This window comes from Megalobrama amblycephala, linkage group LG11, assembly GCF_018812025.1.
Source record: "Megalobrama amblycephala isolate DHTTF-2021 linkage group LG11, ASM1881202v1, whole genome shotgun sequence".
NCBI lineage: Eukaryota > Metazoa > Chordata > Actinopteri > Cypriniformes > Xenocyprididae > Megalobrama > Megalobrama amblycephala.
In genome coordinates, this window is record NC_063054.1 from 23,257,544 (window position 1) to 23,277,984 (window position 20,441).

The 20,441-nt window shown below is 36.2% G+C and overlaps 1 protein-coding gene across 5 annotated transcripts in view; it reads right to left on the reverse strand.

Moving 5' to 3' along the window:
• itsn2a (intersectin 2a) overlaps nt 1-20,441 on the reverse strand; it is a 59,664-nt gene that overhangs the window by 2,833 nt on the left and 36,390 nt on the right. For 3 of the 5 annotated variants that reach the window (XM_048206772.1, XM_048206771.1, XM_048206775.1), the window contains exons 15-38: nt 19,658-19,742; nt 19,381-19,520; nt 18,808-18,888; nt 17,178-17,317; nt 16,576-16,832; nt 14,670-14,791; nt 14,419-14,582; nt 13,464-13,536; nt 13,148-13,326; nt 12,393-12,448; nt 12,102-12,268; nt 11,789-11,822; nt 11,566-11,687; nt 10,966-11,062; nt 10,631-10,822; nt 7,548-7,669; nt 7,333-7,439; nt 5,694-5,877; nt 5,418-5,516; nt 2,049-2,216; nt 1,709-1,918; nt 1,475-1,596; nt 928-1,010; nt 755-838 (exon numbers count right to left, since the gene is read on the reverse strand). In XM_048206772.1, the coding sequence (XP_048062729.1) occupies nt 755-838; nt 928-1,010; nt 1,475-1,596; nt 1,709-1,918; nt 2,049-2,216; nt 5,418-5,516; nt 5,694-5,877; nt 7,333-7,439; nt 7,548-7,669; nt 10,631-10,822; nt 10,966-11,062; nt 11,566-11,687; nt 11,789-11,822; nt 12,102-12,268; nt 12,393-12,448; nt 13,148-13,326; nt 13,464-13,536; nt 14,419-14,582; nt 14,670-14,791; nt 16,576-16,832; nt 17,178-17,317; nt 18,808-18,888; nt 19,381-19,520; nt 19,658-19,742 (3,088 nt within the window). The remainder of the gene's footprint in view (nt 1-754; nt 839-927; nt 1,011-1,474; nt 1,597-1,708; nt 1,919-2,048; nt 2,217-5,417; nt 5,517-5,693; nt 5,878-7,332; nt 7,440-7,547; nt 7,670-10,630; nt 10,823-10,965; nt 11,063-11,565; nt 11,688-11,788; nt 11,823-12,101; nt 12,269-12,392; nt 12,449-13,147; nt 13,327-13,463; nt 13,537-14,418; nt 14,583-14,669; nt 14,792-16,575; nt 16,833-17,177; nt 17,318-18,807; nt 18,889-19,380; nt 19,521-19,657; nt 19,743-20,441) is intronic. The other 2 variants (XM_048206776.1, XM_048206774.1) reach the window with 1 other exon arrangement.

Consider the following 20,441-nt stretch of genomic DNA (forward strand, 5'->3'; position numbering starts at 1 on the left):
ATTTGAATATATTTCACAAAGTAATTTATTCCTGTGATGGCAAAGCTGAATTTTCAGCATCATTACTCCAGTCTTCAGTGTCACATGATCCTTCAGAAATCATTCTAATATGCTGATCTGCTGCTCAAGAAACATTTAATGTGTACAATTGTACAAAATATTTGTGTACAATATTTGTACACAACAAAATTGTGTTATTGTGTACAACAAAATTTTTCAGGATTATTTGATGAATAGAAAGTTCAAAAGAACAGTGTTTATCTGAAATCTAATCTTTTGTAACATTATAAATGTCTTTACTGCCACTTTTGATTGATTTAATGCATGAAATGATTTGATGCTGAAAATTCAGCTTTGCATCACAGGAATAAATTACTTTGTCATATATTTAAATAGTACACAGTTATTTTAAATTGTAATAATATTTCACAATATTACTGTTTTTTACTGTATTTTTAATCAAATAAATGTAGCCTTGGTGAGCAGACGAAACTTCTTTTAAAAACATTAAAAATCTTAGTGGTTCCAAACTTTTGGACTGTACTGTACATCTCATTCCAGTGAAACAAACTGAAGATACATTCGTTTAACTACATTTTTACATTTTAAAAGTATTTTTAATGCTTTTTAATTTAATCTTCTATTGTGCCATTCATATATATGAATAATAATATTAGTGCAATATTACTATTTTAATTTTGATCCATGCATATGTTGTTACAGTATATATATGTGTGTGTGTGTTCATTCGAACCATTGGGTTTGCAGGGCTTCAGCTCTATTGCCTCCAGGACCGTTACTAACAGTCTCCCGATTCCACTGTTCTTTTGAGAGCGAGCTGAACAACATACACAGACTTTTATCAGTAATGCTGCATTCAATCACACTGACTTTGACTCTTAATAATATACATCACTGAATCCCAACCTTGGTATGCCTTCTCTCTTTTGAGCTTCTCAGTCTCAATGAAGTGGTCAGAAGCTGCTTTGATCTTCTGCACCCATGTTGTTCTGATTTTAAAATAAAAGTGATCAATAACATTAGGATCTGTATTGATATACTGCACAACACTTACTATAATAAGTATTTTTGCTTTACTACAGAAGTAAATAATACTGAATGCTTTATGGACTTTAGTTCAGTGTATCACTTTAAGTGTGTGTATGATTGCAGTTTTAAGACCTATTCACATCTAGGCTGATAAATATTTTAATAATCATTCTTATTCTATGAGAATATCCATGAATATAACAATAATGACACAGAGGAACAATATCGCTGGAATAACTTTCAGAATCAGGATTTAAAGAGATTGAGCATTTAAAGCAGCAGATGACATAACTGCAGCGCGCTTATAATAAAACAACATTATTGTCCGTTGGTGTGGACGCTGATATAGTAATCGTTATCGTTTCGTTCTTGATGTGAACTGGGATTTATCTGAGCATTTAAGTTTAACAGTTAGTATGCGTACCTCTCATTAATGGTGTCAGTCTTGAGTGTGTACACACGGTCAATGTGCGAGATGTGAAAAACCGGATCATCACTAGAAGGGTCAGAAGGCATTTTGACCAATACCTCATTCAGAAACACTGGCTAGAATAAGAGAGATTATCTTAGAGAAGGACATTTTACAAATATCACAATAGTGTTTAACACAAAACAAGTACAAGCTCTAAGGGAAATCTAACCAATCATGTTGATTTACCGTTTTATACATCTTGTATTGTGCACTTGAGTTGGGATTGAAGAGTTTTTCTGTCCCAGATGAGAACTGTTTGGAGGTGTAAGTGAGGAGCAGGAAGTCATTAAACAGGAAGGCCCAGAGCTCCTTGCTGCTCTTGGTCTTGTGTAGTTTGCCGCTATGCAGCAGTTTTCGAGGGCCCAGGCAGTTCGTCAGAGAGTTAAAAACGAGGTGCTAAAACAAGAATGTAACAAAAAAACATTTTCATAAATACCATAACACATAATAAAAGATGCTGTTTTACACTTTGAGGTCATCATGTTGCACAAAAAGGTCAAAAGCAGCTCTCCTTCAGTGGTCTCACCTCAATGACTCCATCACACAGTACATGGTTCTGGATCCATTCCAGCCGATCAGAGTTTTCCTTTTCTCTCACGCCCTCGTTGACCTGTGAGCACAACTCCTCGGCCTGCTCAAGAGCCGCCTGCAGTTGTGCGTGATCTGCGTGAGCTGGAGGGGTGTTCTCCAGAATCTACTCAACCATATTTCAGACACAACAAACAATGACTGGCTTAAAAGTCATAAAAATGCTGCAGAATTGAATAAATTGACTAAATTGAAAATGTTTTTTATTTTAATTTCTTATGTTAGTCATATTAATAATAATATTATTTTAAAGCTGCAGTCTGAAAGTTTTGCTTCTTTGTCGCCATCTCTGTTTGAAACTTACGGAGCCCCTAAAGGGACATGGTGGTAGAAAAAAAAAATGGGAAGGAAGGAAATTTTACTTGGTGGTGGAAAAAAAATTTGGGATGGGAGGAATTTTTTTTTTCAAATCTTTTGCGTTCCCTTGCAAAGATTGCGTTCCCTCGCAAAGATGTTTTGCGTTCCCTCGCAAAGATTGCGTTCCCTCGCAAAGATGTTTTGCGTTCCCTCGCAAAGATGTTTTGCGTTCCCTCGCAAAGATTGAGTTCCCTCGCAAAGATGTTTTGCGTTCCCTCGCAAAGATGTTTTGCGTTCCCTCGCAAAGATTGCGTTCCCTCGCAAAGATGTTTTGCGTTCCCTCGCAAAGATGTTTTGCGTTCCCACGCAAAGATGTTTTGCGTTCCCTCGCAAAGATGTTTTGCGTTCCCTCGCAAAGATGTTTTGCGTTCCCACGCAAAGATGTTTTGCGTTCCCTCGCAAAGATGTTTTGCGTTCCCTCGCAAAGATGTTTTGCGTTCCCTCGCAAAGATGTTTTGCGTTCCCTCGCAAAGATGTTTTGCGTTCCCACGCAAAGATGTTTTGAGTTCCCTCGCAAAGATGTTTTGCGTTCCCTCGCAAAGATGTTTTGCGTTCCCTCGCAAAGATGTTTTGCGTTCCCTCGCAAAGATGTTTTGCGTTCCCTCGCAAAGATTGCGTTCCCTCGCAAAGATGTTTTGCGTTCCCTCGCAAAGATGTTTTGCGTTTCATTTTTGAGTCCAACAAGTTCAAACTCTATGAGCCGCGCATTATTTGTGTGCATTATTAACGTATGTTACTAACTGAAACACTACTGCCAGCCATCGGGACATTAAAGAGGAAGTGTTTGTCCGAGCTCACAGCAAGGGAACGATTATAACTTTGCGAGGGAACGCAAACATCTTTGTGTGGGAACGCAAAAGTTTTGCGTGGGAACGCAAAACATCTTTGCGAGGGAATGCAATCTTTGCGAGGGAACGCAAAACATCTTTGCGAGGGAACGCAAAAGATTTGAAAAAAAAAAATTCCTCCCATCCCAAATTTTTTTCCACCACCACGTAAAATTTCCTTCCTTCCCATTTTTTTTCTACCACCATGTCCCTTTAGGGGCTCCGTAGAAACCTGCAAATGCTGTGGAATTATCATCTTTACGTGGATTGTGCACCGGCACGGCTTCTCGGCACGAATGAATCTAATGTTTTGCTGTCAGTCACCACACCGGTGTGGATACTGTACTTCGGAAACACAGATTCTACATTTTGGGACTATGACCAAACTAAGAATTTTCACCAGAAAAAGTCATCTGAACAAGTAAGTAACAAATCCGCCACTTTTGTTCTGACCAACTGAGAAAAAAAGCATTACAATAAATCGTGCTGCCAATGGTGATTAAATCTAACGATCGCTTAGCTCATATCACATCAAACCATGCAAATTATTATTACTGTTATACATTGTTCTCAAATTGTTAATATTTACAACTTCAGCATTGCTTGACTGCATATTTAGCGTGTAATAGCATTACCTGTAGATTCCAATTTCTGTAGCCACTCCGCAGTACGAAGTCTTTTGCTTTTGACTACGGGTGGATCTCCAGTTGTCACTGATGATTGTTATTTGGACCTTTCAGGATTACAATCCGCCATCAAAATGATATGTTTAATTAATTCAGCTGCTGTGAGAAAAGGCTATAAATATTCACTACCAGCAGCATTCTCACATGCCATATAGCAGTGTTTCTCAAACTGGGGTATGCGTACCCCTGGGGGTACGTGAGGTGATAAAAGGGGGTACGCGAACAAAATGCGGAGTAGTTCATTTAACTCTACCATACCTTAAAATAATATTAAAACCGAGCATGTATTTCCAACTGGCAAAATGCCGTAAATCCATTACGTTTAATCAAATTACCTCATGTTTTGCAGTCTAAAATGACTGCATCCACACAAGCAGCATGCATATGATAGATTGCGTGCAGTCTGCTGCCTTAAATTGCGCTAAATTACTGCCGTTCTCGACAATGCACCTTTGTAAAAGTGGGGATTTAGCACTTGCATGAAGAACAAATATAGACACAGATAGTGGATTTATATGAGTTTAAGACTCAAACTTTCTTCGATACAAAAACATACCTTGCATGAGTTCTTGTATTTAATGTTGATAACAAGGAAGAATGCAATTGTACCCAAATATCCACATGACTGCAAACGTGCATTATTATACAACAGGTCAAAAAACAAAACGTACATTCTAAACGCAATACTGTCAGTATTTACTCTATTTTGCAACGAAAAAATATTTCTAACGAAAACCAGAGCAGAACTACAACACACGAATGCGGCTTTGAACGAATTGTGAGAGTCAATGATTCAATGATTCATTCACAGCCACTTGCTTTGTTACTGAATGAATGACTCGATGACTCACTCATAAAAACAGTGACTTGCTGCCACCTACTGGCAGTTATAGTTTAATATTTAAAAGTATCACTTCGTTTTACCATCATTGCATATTTCTCTTTTAAACATTTTTATTTAAAACATTATTTATTTTATAAAGTTATTCATAAACGTAAAAATATGCACTGGAAAATCAATTTAGGGGGCAAATATTGTCCCTTAATGGAAAAGGTGTGACTGCAGTCGAAGTGGTAGAGAGGGGGTATGCAGAAGGATGGGAATCCCTTCAGGGGGTACTCCATGCTAAAAAGTTTGAGAACCACTGCCATATAGCCTACTAGTTGGGACTCCTTCTTTATGTAAACAGACTTGACGTAATGACGCAAAGTTGAACGCTGACATGCTCGAATTTCCCGTGGAAACCCACCAGTACCGCTCTTATTAGAAAACTTTATTACAAACTTTCCGTTGTGAATTGGGCTAAGGTAAGGAGTTAGTTTTGAACACTGGCTGGTTATGTACCTGCTCAAAAATTGATTTTGGATCATTTTTAACCAAAAAAAGTTACGGACTGCAGCTTTAATATTACTGCATGTTAATGTTGATTGACGTACGTTCTTGATCAGCAGTGGGTAGCGTGTGATTCTCTGCATGGGTTTCAGGAGGAAGCTGGAAAGTGGCATTCCTTTACAGCGGTAATTGCTGGCAATTTTCTACAAAGAAGATTAAGGAAAAGAAGGATAAGAGCCTAATTAACATCTTATCATTGCTACAGTGAAGTCATCCAGAGTAGGCCACGAGAGAGTAGTATTTACAGCGCCATCTTGTGTACTACTGTGGAAAATGGACAACACAACTGTTTTTTCTGTATTAGAAAGTACTCCATTTACCTTCAGGAAGAGTTTGAAGTCAGGTGATTTGTCTGTTTTCTGTTGCAGCAGGGCTGCAGCATTGAGCTGGCAGCTGCAGAAGCGAATGTAGGCCTGCATGTGAGACAGCTCTGAGGACAGGATATCACCCACCACCTGCACTGGCATCCTCTCTCCAGCCATCTTCTTACGGACACGCAATGCTCTGAAATACACACACACACACACACACACACACACACACACACACACACACACACACACACACACACACACACAGTATATTATACATTAAATCCATTTTCTTTTGTTTGTCTATGAATCAAACTGTACTTGAGCCATTTTTAGTGACCGCTCTGCTTGTTTAAAGGTGTAGCAACAAATAAAAATGATACACTAAATATACTTTCTACTGTATTGTTGTAGTTATTTTTAATGTAATTATCTTTTACTTTATTGTAATTATTTTTAATGTATTTTACTTTATCGGTTATTTTTAATGTAATATGTTTACTCGATTGTAGTTATTTTTAATTTAATAAGTTTACTCTATTGTAGTTATTTTTAATGTATTTTTACTCTATTGTAGTTATTTGTAATGTATTTTACTTTATCGGTTATTTTTAATGTAATATGTTTATTGTAGTTTTTTAATGTTTACTCTATTGTTGTTAGTTTTATGTAATAATTTACTCTATTGTAGTTATTTTTAATATATTTTTACTTTGTTGTAGTTATTTTAAATGTATATTTTTACTCTATTGTAGTTATTTGTAATGTATTTTACTTTATCAGTTGTTTTTAATGTAATATGTTTATTGTAGTTTTTTAATGTTTCCTCTATTGTTGTTAGTTTTATGTAATAATTTACTCTTTTGTAATTATTTTTAATATATTTTTACTTTGTTGTTATTTTTAATGTATATTTTTACTCTATTGTAGTTATTTGTAATGTATTTTACTTTATCAGTTATTTTTAATGTAATATGTTTATTGTAGTTTTTTAATGTTTACTCTATTGTTGTTAGTTTTATGTAATAATTTACTCTATTGTAGTTATTTTTAACATATTTTTACTCTGTTGTAGTTATTTTTAATATAAAACTGTAAATATAAATTTATATAAAAAGTTTTAAAACTTTTTAAAAAATATATAAACTGTGATACGTTTTTTTATTTTTATTAAAAGATTTTAATGAAATAATATTTAAAATTATATAAATGAATACATAATTATAGTACTGACTAGATTTCAGAAAACATGGAATAAAATAAATGATATAAAATAAAATGTATAAACCATTCATAAAAATATTGAAGACTTAAAACATTCAGTTATTTTATGTTAAATTATATTAAATATATAATTTCTCTATTTTATTTATTTAATTATTTTACATTTGCATCCACTAGTTGCTATTTGATAGTCCCAAGAGTAAGGTAAAAATAGTAAAAAATAAATAAATAAATAAATAAAAGAAAAGAAAATAGAGTAAGGTTTTCTACAAAGCCTTTGACCCACTAACCATGTTCTGTAAACATCATAAAGAAATGGAAAATGAACTGATATTGGACTAAACAAAAACAAACCATGCATTGAGCATCCACCACACACACTTGCAATTTCCCAAACTGTCTCTAGCAGTCACTGTTGACTCACTTTAGGAGTTTGGTGCTGCACATGATCAGTTCCCGCCAGTTAACAAAGATCAGGCTCATCTCAGCCTCCGTCAGCCGCCCTGATTCTGCCATTGGCTTATAGAACACCTGAATACACACAGGAAAGAAATAAACATATTTATATAACTCCAAACAAAGAGCATAATTGCATAGATACGTTATAAATATTGACTACTGAAATGGCTGTTGGTTCACCTCCACTGCCAGTTCCAGGTCCTCCAGGTAGGACTCCTCCGTCTGAATAAGCTCATGGATGTAGCCTTGCCTCTTTCTCTCCTCAGTGCACATAGAGTCTAAACTGAGCAGATCAGCACACCCTACACACAGACATGCACGCACATGCATGCATCAGTGACCACATCACAACAGCATGTCACAATTGAAAACTTTATTTGTGAAATTCAGCTTCATATAATTGTGAATACTTTCCATACAAAAATGCATCAAGAGCAAAGGTTACAGTGACATTCAGAGTGAAGTCTAATGGTCTCTAAGTCCACAACTGTTAGCTGGCTGCATAGCTGGTCAAGTATGAGGGCAACGCATGTTGCTGGTCATCAGTTCCTTTAACTACAATTAAGCACGCAGAGGCAGACTAACAAACCTGTGATCTACAAATATATGATTGTGCTGATGAACAGTACTTGCTTGTGAGAAAGGGTAGTTCACTTTTGACTTAAAGGTTAGTTCACTTTAAAGGGGCCATGTCATACATTTTTTTTAATGTTTAAATTTTTACCCTGTGGTCCATTTATAATGTTAGTCAAGGTAATTGTACCCTTTTTTCATAGCCATGTTCCTCATTTTAAAAATAAACATGCTGTTTTAGTGTCTTCAAATGTTGATACAAGAAATAGTTCTCTGGCACACTGGAAACACATTTGATGTTGGGCTCAGTAAAATTAAAAAAAATAATACTAATAATGAAAAAAAAAAAAACTTGATAATTAAATGAAAAAGGACCTGAGTAAAAATGCATATATATACTAATATATATATATACACACACACAACCCGAATTCCGGAAAAGTTGGGATGTTTTTTAAATTTGAATATAATGAAAACTAAAAGACTTTCAAGTCACATGAGCCAATATTTTATTCACAATAGAACATAGATAACATAAAAAATGTTTAAACAGAGAAATTCTACAATTTTATGCACAAAATGAGCTCATTTCAAATTTGATGCCTGCTACAGGTCTCAAAATAGTTGGGACGGGGATATGTTTACCATGGTGTAGCATTTCTTCTTTTCAAAACAGTTTGAAGACATCTGGGCATCGAGGTTATGAGTTTCTGGAGTTTTGGTGTTGGAATTTGGTCACATTCTTGCCCGATATAGGTTTACAGCTGCTGAAGAGTTCATGGTTGTCTCTGATGTAATTTTCTTTTAATGTTGCTCTAAAACCTTTACATACCTTTCAGCATTCATAGTGCCTTCCAAAACATGCAAGCTGCCCATACCGTATGCACTTATGCACCCCCATACCATCAGAGATGCTGGCTTTTGAACTGAACGCTGATAACACGCTGGAAGATCTCCCTCCTCTTTAGCCCGGAGGACACAGCGTCCGTGATTTCCAACAAGAATGACAAATTTGGACTCGTCTTACGATAGAACACTTTTCCACTTTGAAACAGTCCATTTTAAATGAGCCTCACAGAAAACGGCCGTGCTTCTGGACCATGTTCACATATGGCTTCCTTTTTGCATGATAGAGTTTTAGTTGGCATCTGCAGATGGCGCGGCGGATTGTGTTTACCGACAGTGGTTTCTGGAAGTATCCCAGGGCCCATTTAGTAATGTCATTGACACAATCATGCCGATAAGGGGCCAGTGTCTGCCTTGTCCCTAACGTACAGAGATTTCTCCAGTTTCTCTGAATCTTTTGATGTTATGCATTGTAGATGATGAAATTTGCAAAGCCTTTGCAATTTGACGTTGATGAACATTGTTTTTAAAGTATTTCACAATCTTTTTACAGTCTTTCACAGCTCTGCCCATCTTTACTTCTGAGAGACTCTGCCTCTCTAAGACATCCTTTATATAGCTAATTATGTTACAGACCTGATATCGATTAACTTAATTAGTTGCTAGATGTTCAAAAATGTCAAAATTTCTTGCTTTTTCAGCCATTTGTTGCCCCCATGCTAACTTTGTTGAGACTGTAGCAGGCATCAAATTTGAAATGAGCTTATTTAGTGGATAAAAGTGTACAATTTCTCCATTTAAACATCTGTTATTTTATCTATGTTCTATTTTTTTCACAATTTATTCTGACTGTTGGTTTTTCTGGTGTTAAGAATAGTAATATCTATCCTACATCCTCTTTATTACCTCACCAGGACTGGGCTGATCAAGTTACTGAATAGGGAAATGTGGGTACTAGGTTAATGTTTTCAGGTTTTAATTATGTCAGAAGTCCAATGATTTCATAATGAGCCATTTTTGCAGCTTAGTTCCTTTAAAGGACCCTGTGAATGATGACTGGAAAGTTTAGAGTTGTGAGATTTACAAAATGTTTTTTTTTTACATTTTATTTCAAAAAGATAAAGGAAAATTCAATGACTCAAGATACGGCCCCATTAACACTTCTTAAAAGAAAAGAGAAAAGAAGCGAGTGATATCTAACATTTCCCAATTAAACAGAAAGAAAAATGTCCTAAAGACAGTGGGGATAAACTGATGTGTTCATTTGCGATTTAAGCAAAGTTTAAACAGAAATAGTTGAATGGGAACTGTTAAATCCTGGAGGCTTGCTTGAGGCTGCTTCCTGGACCAGAGCAGTTCTGATTGGCCCAGAAAAGAGAGGAGGAAGAGGAAGGAGGGGCCAGAGCTATCGTCCTACAATAAAACACATATGAGGCAAATGATGTGGAAAAGAGTGGAAGAGAGGAGATAAGGGTAGATGAGAGAATGAATAATGAAGAGATGAATAGAAAGTATATATTAGAACATGTTGATAAAAGAAAGAAAGAAAGAAAGAAAGAAAGAAAGAAAGAAAGAAAGAAAGAAAGAAAGAAAGAAAGAAAGAAAGGCTATGGCCAAAAAATCGTTCTTACTGCCCTTTTCTGTACTTAAAAAGTAAAGAACATAGTTGGGTAAATGTGTTTGTGTGCGTGAACATCTCACTAACACGCTTTTTAAAAGGTTATTTCAAATCCAATCAGTTATCTATTTCAATTTATATTTTCTCCACCCTTGCCCTAAAAATAAACATCTCTGAGCTCTGATGTGGAAAGAGGAACTGATAAAGTAACACTCATAGTACTCACATTGCTGGCTGGGATCACATTCTGTGGTCATCTTCACATAATTAGTTGGAAACAGCCCCATGACCCCAGCGACCTCTCCTTTCCACCAGTCAGGGTTGTCCTTGTTGAGTACGGTGATCAGCTGACCTTTTTGGAAGCTCATCTCATCCTTACTGGCTGCTTTGTAGTCATACATTGCAATAACCTGACACACTACAGGGGGAAGGGGAGAAAGACAGAGAGAATGGATGGATGGAGCAGAATGGGACAGAGGAGGGAAAACAACACACAGACAGCACCACATACAAAAGCACATGAATGAAAGCGTATGATGAAAAAGTGTGCGTGTGTCTCACATGGTTGAGGTGCAGGAGTTATTTTGCCGCTGTTGGCCTCCAGCAATCTGACATTAGAAGAGTGGAACCAGCCCTTTTTACGCTTCTTACCCCGTGCCTACAAACAGAAACATATTTGTTGTTTTGTTATAATAAAAGCTGGTGACTTTCCATTGACTTCTATTGTTTTTATACTAAATGGTATTGATATTTTCTGTCACCTAAACATCCCTGTAAACCTAGCCCTCACATAAATCCGTGTTTTCATTAAGATATTAAGTTTATTACGCCCTTTTGTTAAAGAAAACTAGGTTTTAGTTGAAAATTAGGACTTGGACTTAGACCCCACAATGTAAAACTGACCCAATGTTAAATTTAAAGTGATTATATATATATATATATATATATATATATATATATATATATATATATATACACAGTATATATATATATACATACATTTATATATATATATACATATATAAACATTTATATGTCTAAATGTATATAATTTTTTAGCCTTACAGCAGTAGTCATACTATATGAACAGGAACACTATATTGCACTATAAGCAAATGCTGTCCTTTGGTTCGGTGAAGTGTTGTTTTGTGATATATTAACCTGTAGTTCTCCCAACCACCAGCTGTTTGAGTTCTTATGCAGCACCACGATCAGCTGACCAGGTGTCAGACTCAATTGCTCTGGTGTTGTGGCAACATTGGCTGTAGTCACCTGAGCAATCTCTGAAGACCAATAAAGAATACAATTTAATAATGTTTAAAATGTGAAACATACAGCCTTAATTTTTGCTTCTTTGTAATGGTACTGTGCTCTCAAATCTCACCTGGCTTTTTACTGGAAACTCCAGAATTGGCAGTCTAAAAAAATAATACAGTGAGCACATTATCACAATACATACAACTTGAATGTCTATGAATGCTTCATTTAAAACAGCAACTTCATTTAAAAATGTTCTCTTCAAAAGAACATAGTATTAAAATTATTAAGATGATCATTAAAAGTATCAAATACATAACATTATAATTTTTTGTATTAAATAAATCATCCGCATTTGGTGTCAGTAAATGAATAAATCATTAATATTCATAATGGTAAATATGAATACATAATATATACAAATATCTGAATATGCATACATCAGACTCTTTGGGTTTAACATAGTTGGAAGGGAAGAGGCCAGACTGGTCACCGATGCACCCTCTCCACCATTCTCCTTCCCTCTCTGTTACCAGAACAACATCCTCCGCACAGAACGTCAGGTCACCTGACTCCGGACTCTCATATGTGTACAGAGCCACATACTCTAATAAGGTGAAACCAAACACAAACCACAAAAAAACTTCTGTAATGACAATTCAATTTAATGTCATAATATCTCACCTGAATGACCAGAGATGGTTCTATGAAAACATAAACAGACTCCTCACCCTCAAGCAGACCAGAATCTGAGACTTCAATCTCATCCACAGTAGAATATAATGGCCTAGAAGAGACACACGTACAAAAAAAAAAAAAAAAAAAACACAAAACATTTAGCTTGACATCAAATTGCTAAATTGCGACTACTGTATATTTATTGGCTACTAAATAAATGCAGTAAATTTATTCCAAAATGACTGATAACATTAAAAAAAATGAAGAAAGGGAAAATTTATATTTAGCTGTCAGGAACCAGTAAAGTCTGACCTACTACATTATAAATATCTAAAATGGGTAAAATGCTGTTTAACAAAATATTAAAAGGAAACAAACTCAAAACTGAAAATTCTTATTTGTTATGGAATATTGCAATAATTATTATAAATGATTTATCTGTGCACATTATAATTTCTTTTAAATCCATGTGCCCTCGTAATCTTTAATCAAAATAACTTCCCCTCCCACATGCAAATACATTTCTTCTCTTCTCAGATGGTGTTTACTGGTGTAAGGAAAACCTGTCAATCACATGAGATCACAGCAATAGAAAACGATCCAATCAATTCCCGATGGACAAAAAGAGAAGTCCAGCCCTACATTTTTTCTTGTTCTTGTTTCACTTAGATATAAGTTTAAGATCACAAACTTTAAATAAAATATAAAAATAAAATAATAAATAATCATTTGTTTTAAAATAGACACTTCAACTATTATTTAATTAACCATGTATATGAGGTAAAGTGAGAGGTATCTCATCCCTTACTCAGTCTGTGTGTTATTGGTGATAACCATGGAGACATATGAGCAAGGGAACCAGCCCCGGCTCTCGTTGAGCTCTCCGTACCACCAGTTCTCCTGCTTCTCTAGAATCGTGATGATGTCATCTTTAGTGAAGCCCAGGTGACTGTCAGTCTTAGCGCTCCACTCACAAAGAGCTACAGCCTATAGCACAAAACACACACACACATATATATTCTAAAAATGTTTAATTGCAATGATCAGAATAATATTTCCCTCAATGGTCAAAAACCAATGTTCTATGTAAGATAGATGGTGTGTGTATATTCACACATGCCAACCTGTGAGTGCTGTGTGTTAGTAGACACTGGTGTGTGTGTTGGTGTTGGTCCTTCTATGTCAACCCGAGGAATTCTAGGAAAGTTAATGAGAAAAAAGGATTTCAAATAATTTTGCATTCATTTATTTATCTAAAAAAAGGATTAAATATTTTTTTTATAAACTAATAAGACAACAAATTTAAATGTCAAAATTTAAAAACAGTCATGTCCTGCCAGCTCAATCACACTCACTGATTAAGAATAGAAGAGGGTGACAGACTAAACGACTGCATCTGACTTTTCTTCCTGAATGTTTGACACATACCGGAACGCCACATTTTGGCAGCTTATATATGTGAAGCTCAACAAAACAGTACATGTGTTAGTCATAGCGCTGCCTGATAAATAAAAAATTCACAGTATATTTGTGTGGATTTTTGTCATTATATAAAATTAATCAAAACTGTGAATATAGTGATTTTGCAAGTAATATCACACTTTTTAGCTATATCCTTATTTTGTATAGCAACCCTTGTGAGTATGTGTATTTCAGTTCAAACTGTTTCAGTGAATCAAATCTCATATTGTATGATTAATTTTTATTATTACTCAAAAATATTCACATAAGTCTCTGTGACTTTTTTAATGTATTAGTGAAAACATTTTAATAAAAATATATTGCTGTTTATTTGTGTATATCACTGAAAATTAATAAATATTATTCTTCCTTTCCTTCATTTATTATGAAAAACATGCCTTGATTATTTTTAACTTTATTCTGACTGTGTGTAACATTATTTTATTAATATTAATATTTATTAAAAGTTACAATGGCTGTTACAACGGCTGAATAAAAAAAAAAAAAAAAAAAACATTTATATTGACATACTAATAATATAATTAAAAGGTTGAAAAGTGTAGTTTTTAAGCTAAATTGCAAAGCCTAGTTAGCAATAGAGTAGTTTTAGTGCCAAACCCAGGGTAGTTGGTAGAGGGCGCTGTGGAGTGCGTAATAGGTGCAGTCAGTTCAGTCTGACTGTCTTTACTGCATCTCTCAGCATAACTCTCTGGAAACCAGCCGCTGTTACCACGGTAACTCCCATACAGCCAGCCGGTCTCCCTAACTGTTGATTCATCTACCTGTGGATCCACAGGAAGCCAAATTATATGTGTACTTGAATAAGTACATTTAAAACTGCATGAGGGAATGTGTGTTGACATAAGTACCTGGATCAGACAGTCTGCCTCTAGTGTGAGCTCGTCAGAGTTGCGTGCTGTGAAGGGGTAGAGAGCTCTGTAGGTGGTGAGGGGAGTACATGTGTCTTCAGTGGTCACCACTGGCTGCAAACCTGCAAAATATATATATAACACACATCTCACAACTATTCAGCAAAGGCAGCAAATCTATAAATGCATGCTCACCCCTAATTTTCAGGTTTTCAAGTGGTTTTCAAAAAGGATGCAAAAGCATCATAAAAGTATTATAAAAGTGGTCCAGACATATGTACAATGTCCGATTCATGAGCGAATCATTCTTGTGAGTTACAGTAGATTGAACCAGTTCACAAACTGGTCTGAATGATTCATTCCCATATTGGACTGATTCGGTTCTCAAGTTCAACTCATTGATTCAATATAGTTGCAGCTGTTAACATCAGAGTTAACAGTTAAAAGTCACCACTTCCAAAGCGAAACTACTTGCTAATGCACTCGCATTCACGTATAAAGTAGCCTTGTTGAAAAATGTCGGTGAGTAAAGGCAAAACACTCAAGATGTAGTACTTGCAGTGCCCTGTAGATGGCAATATTTCTTCTTTTGTAGCAGAAATAAACTGCTGCAGAAAAAGTTAGGTGCCATGCAATTGCATTGCTCATTACAAATGTTGTGGAGTAAAGAGTACATACAATTAGGGCTGGGCGATATAGCGCATGTGATTGTCAAATGGAGCGGCATTTAATAGACAGAGCCGTAGTTCACTGACAAGCCACACAATATCGCGTTCATTATCGAAGGCGATTCATCTGCGATATGAACGCGATATTGCGTGGCTTGTCAGTGAACTACGGTTCTGTCTATTAAATGCCGCTACATTTGAAAGCAGGTGATGGCGATTTAGCGGTAATCAGGGAACCGGCTTTACTGACGAAATGCGCGTGACAATCGCATGCGATATATCGCCCAGCCCTACATACAATTATTCAAAAATGTAGTCAAGTAAAGAGTAAAAGTTGCTAATATCTTCAAAACTATAGAGTAGCCAAAACGATACTCAAGTACAGTAACTAATTACTTCTACTCAAATACTTTACACCTCTGGTTAACATCTTTAATTTAAAGGGTTAGTTCAGCCAAAAATAACAATTCTGTCATTTATTACTCACCCTCATGTCATTACAAACCCGTAAGATCTTCGTTCATTTTCGGAACACAAATTAAGATATTTTTGATGAAATCCGTGAGGTTTCTGAAGCACACATAGGCAGCAACGTCATTGCAACTTTCAAGGCGCAGAAAGGTTGTAAAGAAATCGTTAAAATAGATCATGTGATGACAGTGGTTCAACCTTAATGTTATGAAACGACAAAAATACTGTTTTGTAAAAAATAAAAAATGACTTTATTTTTAAAAAATACAATGACTATTCAACAATTTCTTTTCTTCTGTGCCAGTCTCACAGTCACAGTGTCACAGTGCAGTGTTTCTGGGTTCTACATCACAAGGTCCTTTTCTAGGCCTTGAAAGTTGCAATGACATTGCTGCCTATGGGTGGTTCAAAAACCTCTCGGATTTCATCAAAAATTCTTAATTTGTGCTCCGAAAATGAATGAATCATTAAGGGTTAGGGGTTAGTTCACACAAAAATTTAAATTCTGTCATTAATTACTCACCCTCATGTCATTCCAAACCTGTAAGTAGTCTATTACCTTTATTCTCTCAAAACACTCACATTCTAGTGGAGTCTGTTATAGTAACTCAGATAATTAATGGGAGGTAATTAAAGTGAATCATGAAACCGTGAGAGTAATGACACCCATTACAATGAATAGAATGAAAACATCATATTCATGGCCAAGTGGATGAATGCAGTACTCACCCACACACATACACAAACACACACTTGAACACACTCACTTTTGTTCTCCGTGCTATTGTATGACATGGAGGGCTGAGTGTGTAGCGCCAGTTCATTCCTTTCTCTCTCCTCCCTCTCTCTCTCCTCTGCCCTTCTCTTCTCCTCTTTCTCTCGTGCCTGCTCCTGGGCCTCCTTGAGTCGGGCTTGGGCCTGCCGCTGCTGTTCTTCCCTGAGTTTAGCCTCTCGCTCCTGGGCAAGCTTCTTCTGACGCTCTGCTTCCTCGTGCTCCAGACGTTCCTGCTCCAGCTTTGCCTGTCTATAGGCACATGAACAAGTGTCAGCATTCATGTGTGGGTAAGAGAATCTGTGTTTAACCTAGCCATTTTGCGCGGCATATTTCCTGAAAAATGTCACAAGAGAAATGCAAAATTTTACATATACATTTATTTTAGATATTTTAGATAATATATATATATATATATATATATATATATATATACACACACACACACACACACACACACACACATATATACATTTCTATGACTTTTTTCAAGCCTATAAATTATAAAACGCCTTCATATTTGCAGGTTTTTCTTTTATGTGGATGGTATACACTAAAGATAAATAAATGTATGTTTGTCTGAAAGCACGATTTTACCTGGCAGCTTCCTCCTCTTTCCTCCTCTTCCTCTCCTCCTCCTCTTTCCTGTGTTTTTGTAGCTCTTTGAGTTTCTCAGATCTTACCCTCCTGAGCTGCTCTAGGACGTCCTGCTGCTGGCTCTGCCTCTGTCTCAACTCCTGCAACGTTACCCACACAAACCTTCAACATTTGGATCATGCTTATAACAAAACTTAAAATAATATGGTATGGTTTCAAATATACAGTATATGGTATTGAATTGTGCTCAGCTTTACTGACTGCCCAAACTAACATAATGAAATTGCCACTATTGAGTGGTACGGCGCTATTATAAGTGGCTAAACCAATAGTTTCAGATCCGCTTAGTTTTTCTTTTCATTTAATACATTTGGCCAGAATTTTGTGTTATAAAACATGAAATGCTATGCACATGCTGCATTGGCTATGACTAGATGCCAAATATCAGACTAAGACACTTTTCTCCGCTCCTCAAATACATAAATCATTAGCCTTTACAAGCTGCATCCGAAATCACGTACCGAGTAGGTACCCCATTTGAATTTAAATTTACTTCACAAACGTTGAAAAAGTATGTTCTATATAGTACAGATGCGTGTAGTATGAATGAAATCCAGACGTACTACATCCGCCATGTTGTTGCTGTCACATGACCTACCAGCATCAGTTACGTCCCTTCAACTCCATTCACAAATCCTCTCCCGTGGCCTCATGGGATAGTAAAGTGTCCATCATATGCGCACTTCAGAATCTCACTGGAAGTATTAAGTCATCCGGGTACTTTTCACCTACTGTTTTTCGAATACTATGAATTGGGACATACTACTCTGTTCGCATACTGTTTTTCGCGTACTATATAGTAGAGAAGTATTCAATTTCGGATGCAGCGTTTGTGTCTTTTTGAGTTAAGAAAATAAAAATCTTATTCAAAGAACCAGTTCTTTATTTTTACCATTGCACTGCAAACAAGCAGAGAAAGACTCGAAAATTTCACTTCATTCACAATTGAGGCAGGTAGAGCTACTGTATGAGGTTTTGCTGACAGTTTGAGGATCCACTGGAGTTACGAGGTTCAGTCACAAGCTCTTGTATAAAGTATAGGCAAAAAGATATTAATTAAAAATAACATTAACCGTTATTTTCGGAACGGTAATGTTAGAAGGAAAGCGTGAACAGAAAGGTTAAAATACTGATTCTCCACATTTTTAAGCCCTGGTTATTAGCAACAAATAGCAATGAGTATTTTTAATGGTGTTTAATGCCCAATTTTTTTGGTCGAGTGACATTTTGGACAACTGTTCTACGTACTGTAGCACAAACTGCTGCGTATAGAAAAATAAAGGTTTCAAACATTAAAAATAAAAATCCCAATTACTTTTACTGTTGTTTGTTAGTTTTTAGGCAGTGAGTAGAAAATATTATTTATGACACTTTTATGAAGTGATGAAAATGGCACAGACAGACACAAAGATGTTATGAAGTCACGAGGTCAGACATTAGAGCTCATTTCAGTACAAAATGGGTAAAGTGAGACTTCTTTGATGGGGAATAACTAGAGCAAAAGGTGAAATCAATGAAAGAAAGGCAGCCATGAGATGAGTGAGTAAAGAAACGATAAAGAGAGGTCAACCTTTATTAGAAGGAAGAGATTGGTTAAGCAGCCCAGCAAAGAGAGAAGTCCTTGAAGCACACAGTCATCCATTTCTACAAACTATGTAGACAGCCGGAGTAAAGAGGAAGAGAAGAAAGAGAAGAGATACAGCGGGGAGGAAGAAAATGATAAAAATGGGCACAAAGAAAGAAAAAAAGAAAGGCTTGGAGCAGAAAACATTAGACGTATACTGAACAATAGCTGAGTGCCACATGTATAATGCTCAGGTTTCCGATCTGAACAACCGGTGCAGGAAGTGTGTTAGTGATAGTGTTTGTGTGTTGAGTTTTCTTTAGTAGTATGAGCTGTGTGAATGTTAGTGTGTAATGAACGGCTCAATCCTTTGCCTTCAGGGCTGGGAGTCGAGCTGTAGGTTTTAATCACAGGAACATGGAGAACAGTGAACTATTGAGTCCCTCACAGGGACATTAAGGTTTAAAATAAATTTGAAAACAGTAAGTCCCAAACCAAAGCCCAAATTAGCTTTAATCAAAACACGGCACTTTAAATGTTGTTGAGGTTTACACTGGGAATGTAAGAGAAGCCGCTGACCTTGATTTCTCTGTTGTACTGCTCCATTTGTGAGAGTTTAGCAGTGGTCTCTCTCTCCAAAACATCCAGCTGCTCCTTCAGCTTCCGACAGCTCAGATCTTTCTCGCACACACTCTGTATCACGTCATTTATCAAAGGACCTGATAGGGGGAAAAGAAAGAGAGAAAGAAGGACATTAAAAACATCAATGAGTTCAAGAGGGATGAAATGGACACAAATGAAATTAGCCATCCGCGCGTCTATTCATTGATTGCTTCGGGTCTATGTGAGTGCTCACTTGAGTTGTTTTGGGTTAGATGTTGAAGTCTGTCTGTCAGTCGCTGCTTCTCAGGACCAAAACGAATCAGCTGCCTTTGAATTTCCTGTAAAAACACATTCATATAGACTACTACTCAAAATTGTGCCCAGACAGCAACATAGTGTGGCCCAGATCTGGCCCACATCAGGTACATGTGGATTACACACGGACCAGATGTGGGCCAGATCTGGCCCGACACTATGTTGCTGTCAGGGTGAGGTCAGTAAGATTTTTTAATGTTTAGAAAGAAGTCTCTTATGTTCACTCTGCATTTATTTGATCAAAAAATACAGTAAACACAGTAATATTGTGAAATTATTTCCTATTTGAATCAATTTTAAAGGTGCCCTAGATTCAAAATTTGAATTTACCTTGCCATAGTTGAATAACAAGAGTTCAGTACATGGAAAAGACATACACTGAGTTTCAAACTCCATTGCTTTCTCTTTCTTATGTAAATCTCATTTGTTTAAAAGACTTCCGGAAAACACGCGGATCTCAACATAACACCGACTGTTACGTAACAGTCGGGGTGTACGCCCCAATATTTGCATATGCCAGCCCATGTTCCCAACATTATGAAAGGCATTAGACAAGGGCAGCCAGTAACGTCTGGATCTGCACAGGTGAATCAACAGACTAGGTAAGCAAGAACAACAGCGAAAATGGCAGATGGAGCAATAATAACTGACATAATCCATGATAGCATGATATTTTTAGTGATATTTTGTAAATTGTCTATCTAAATGTTTCGTTAGCATGT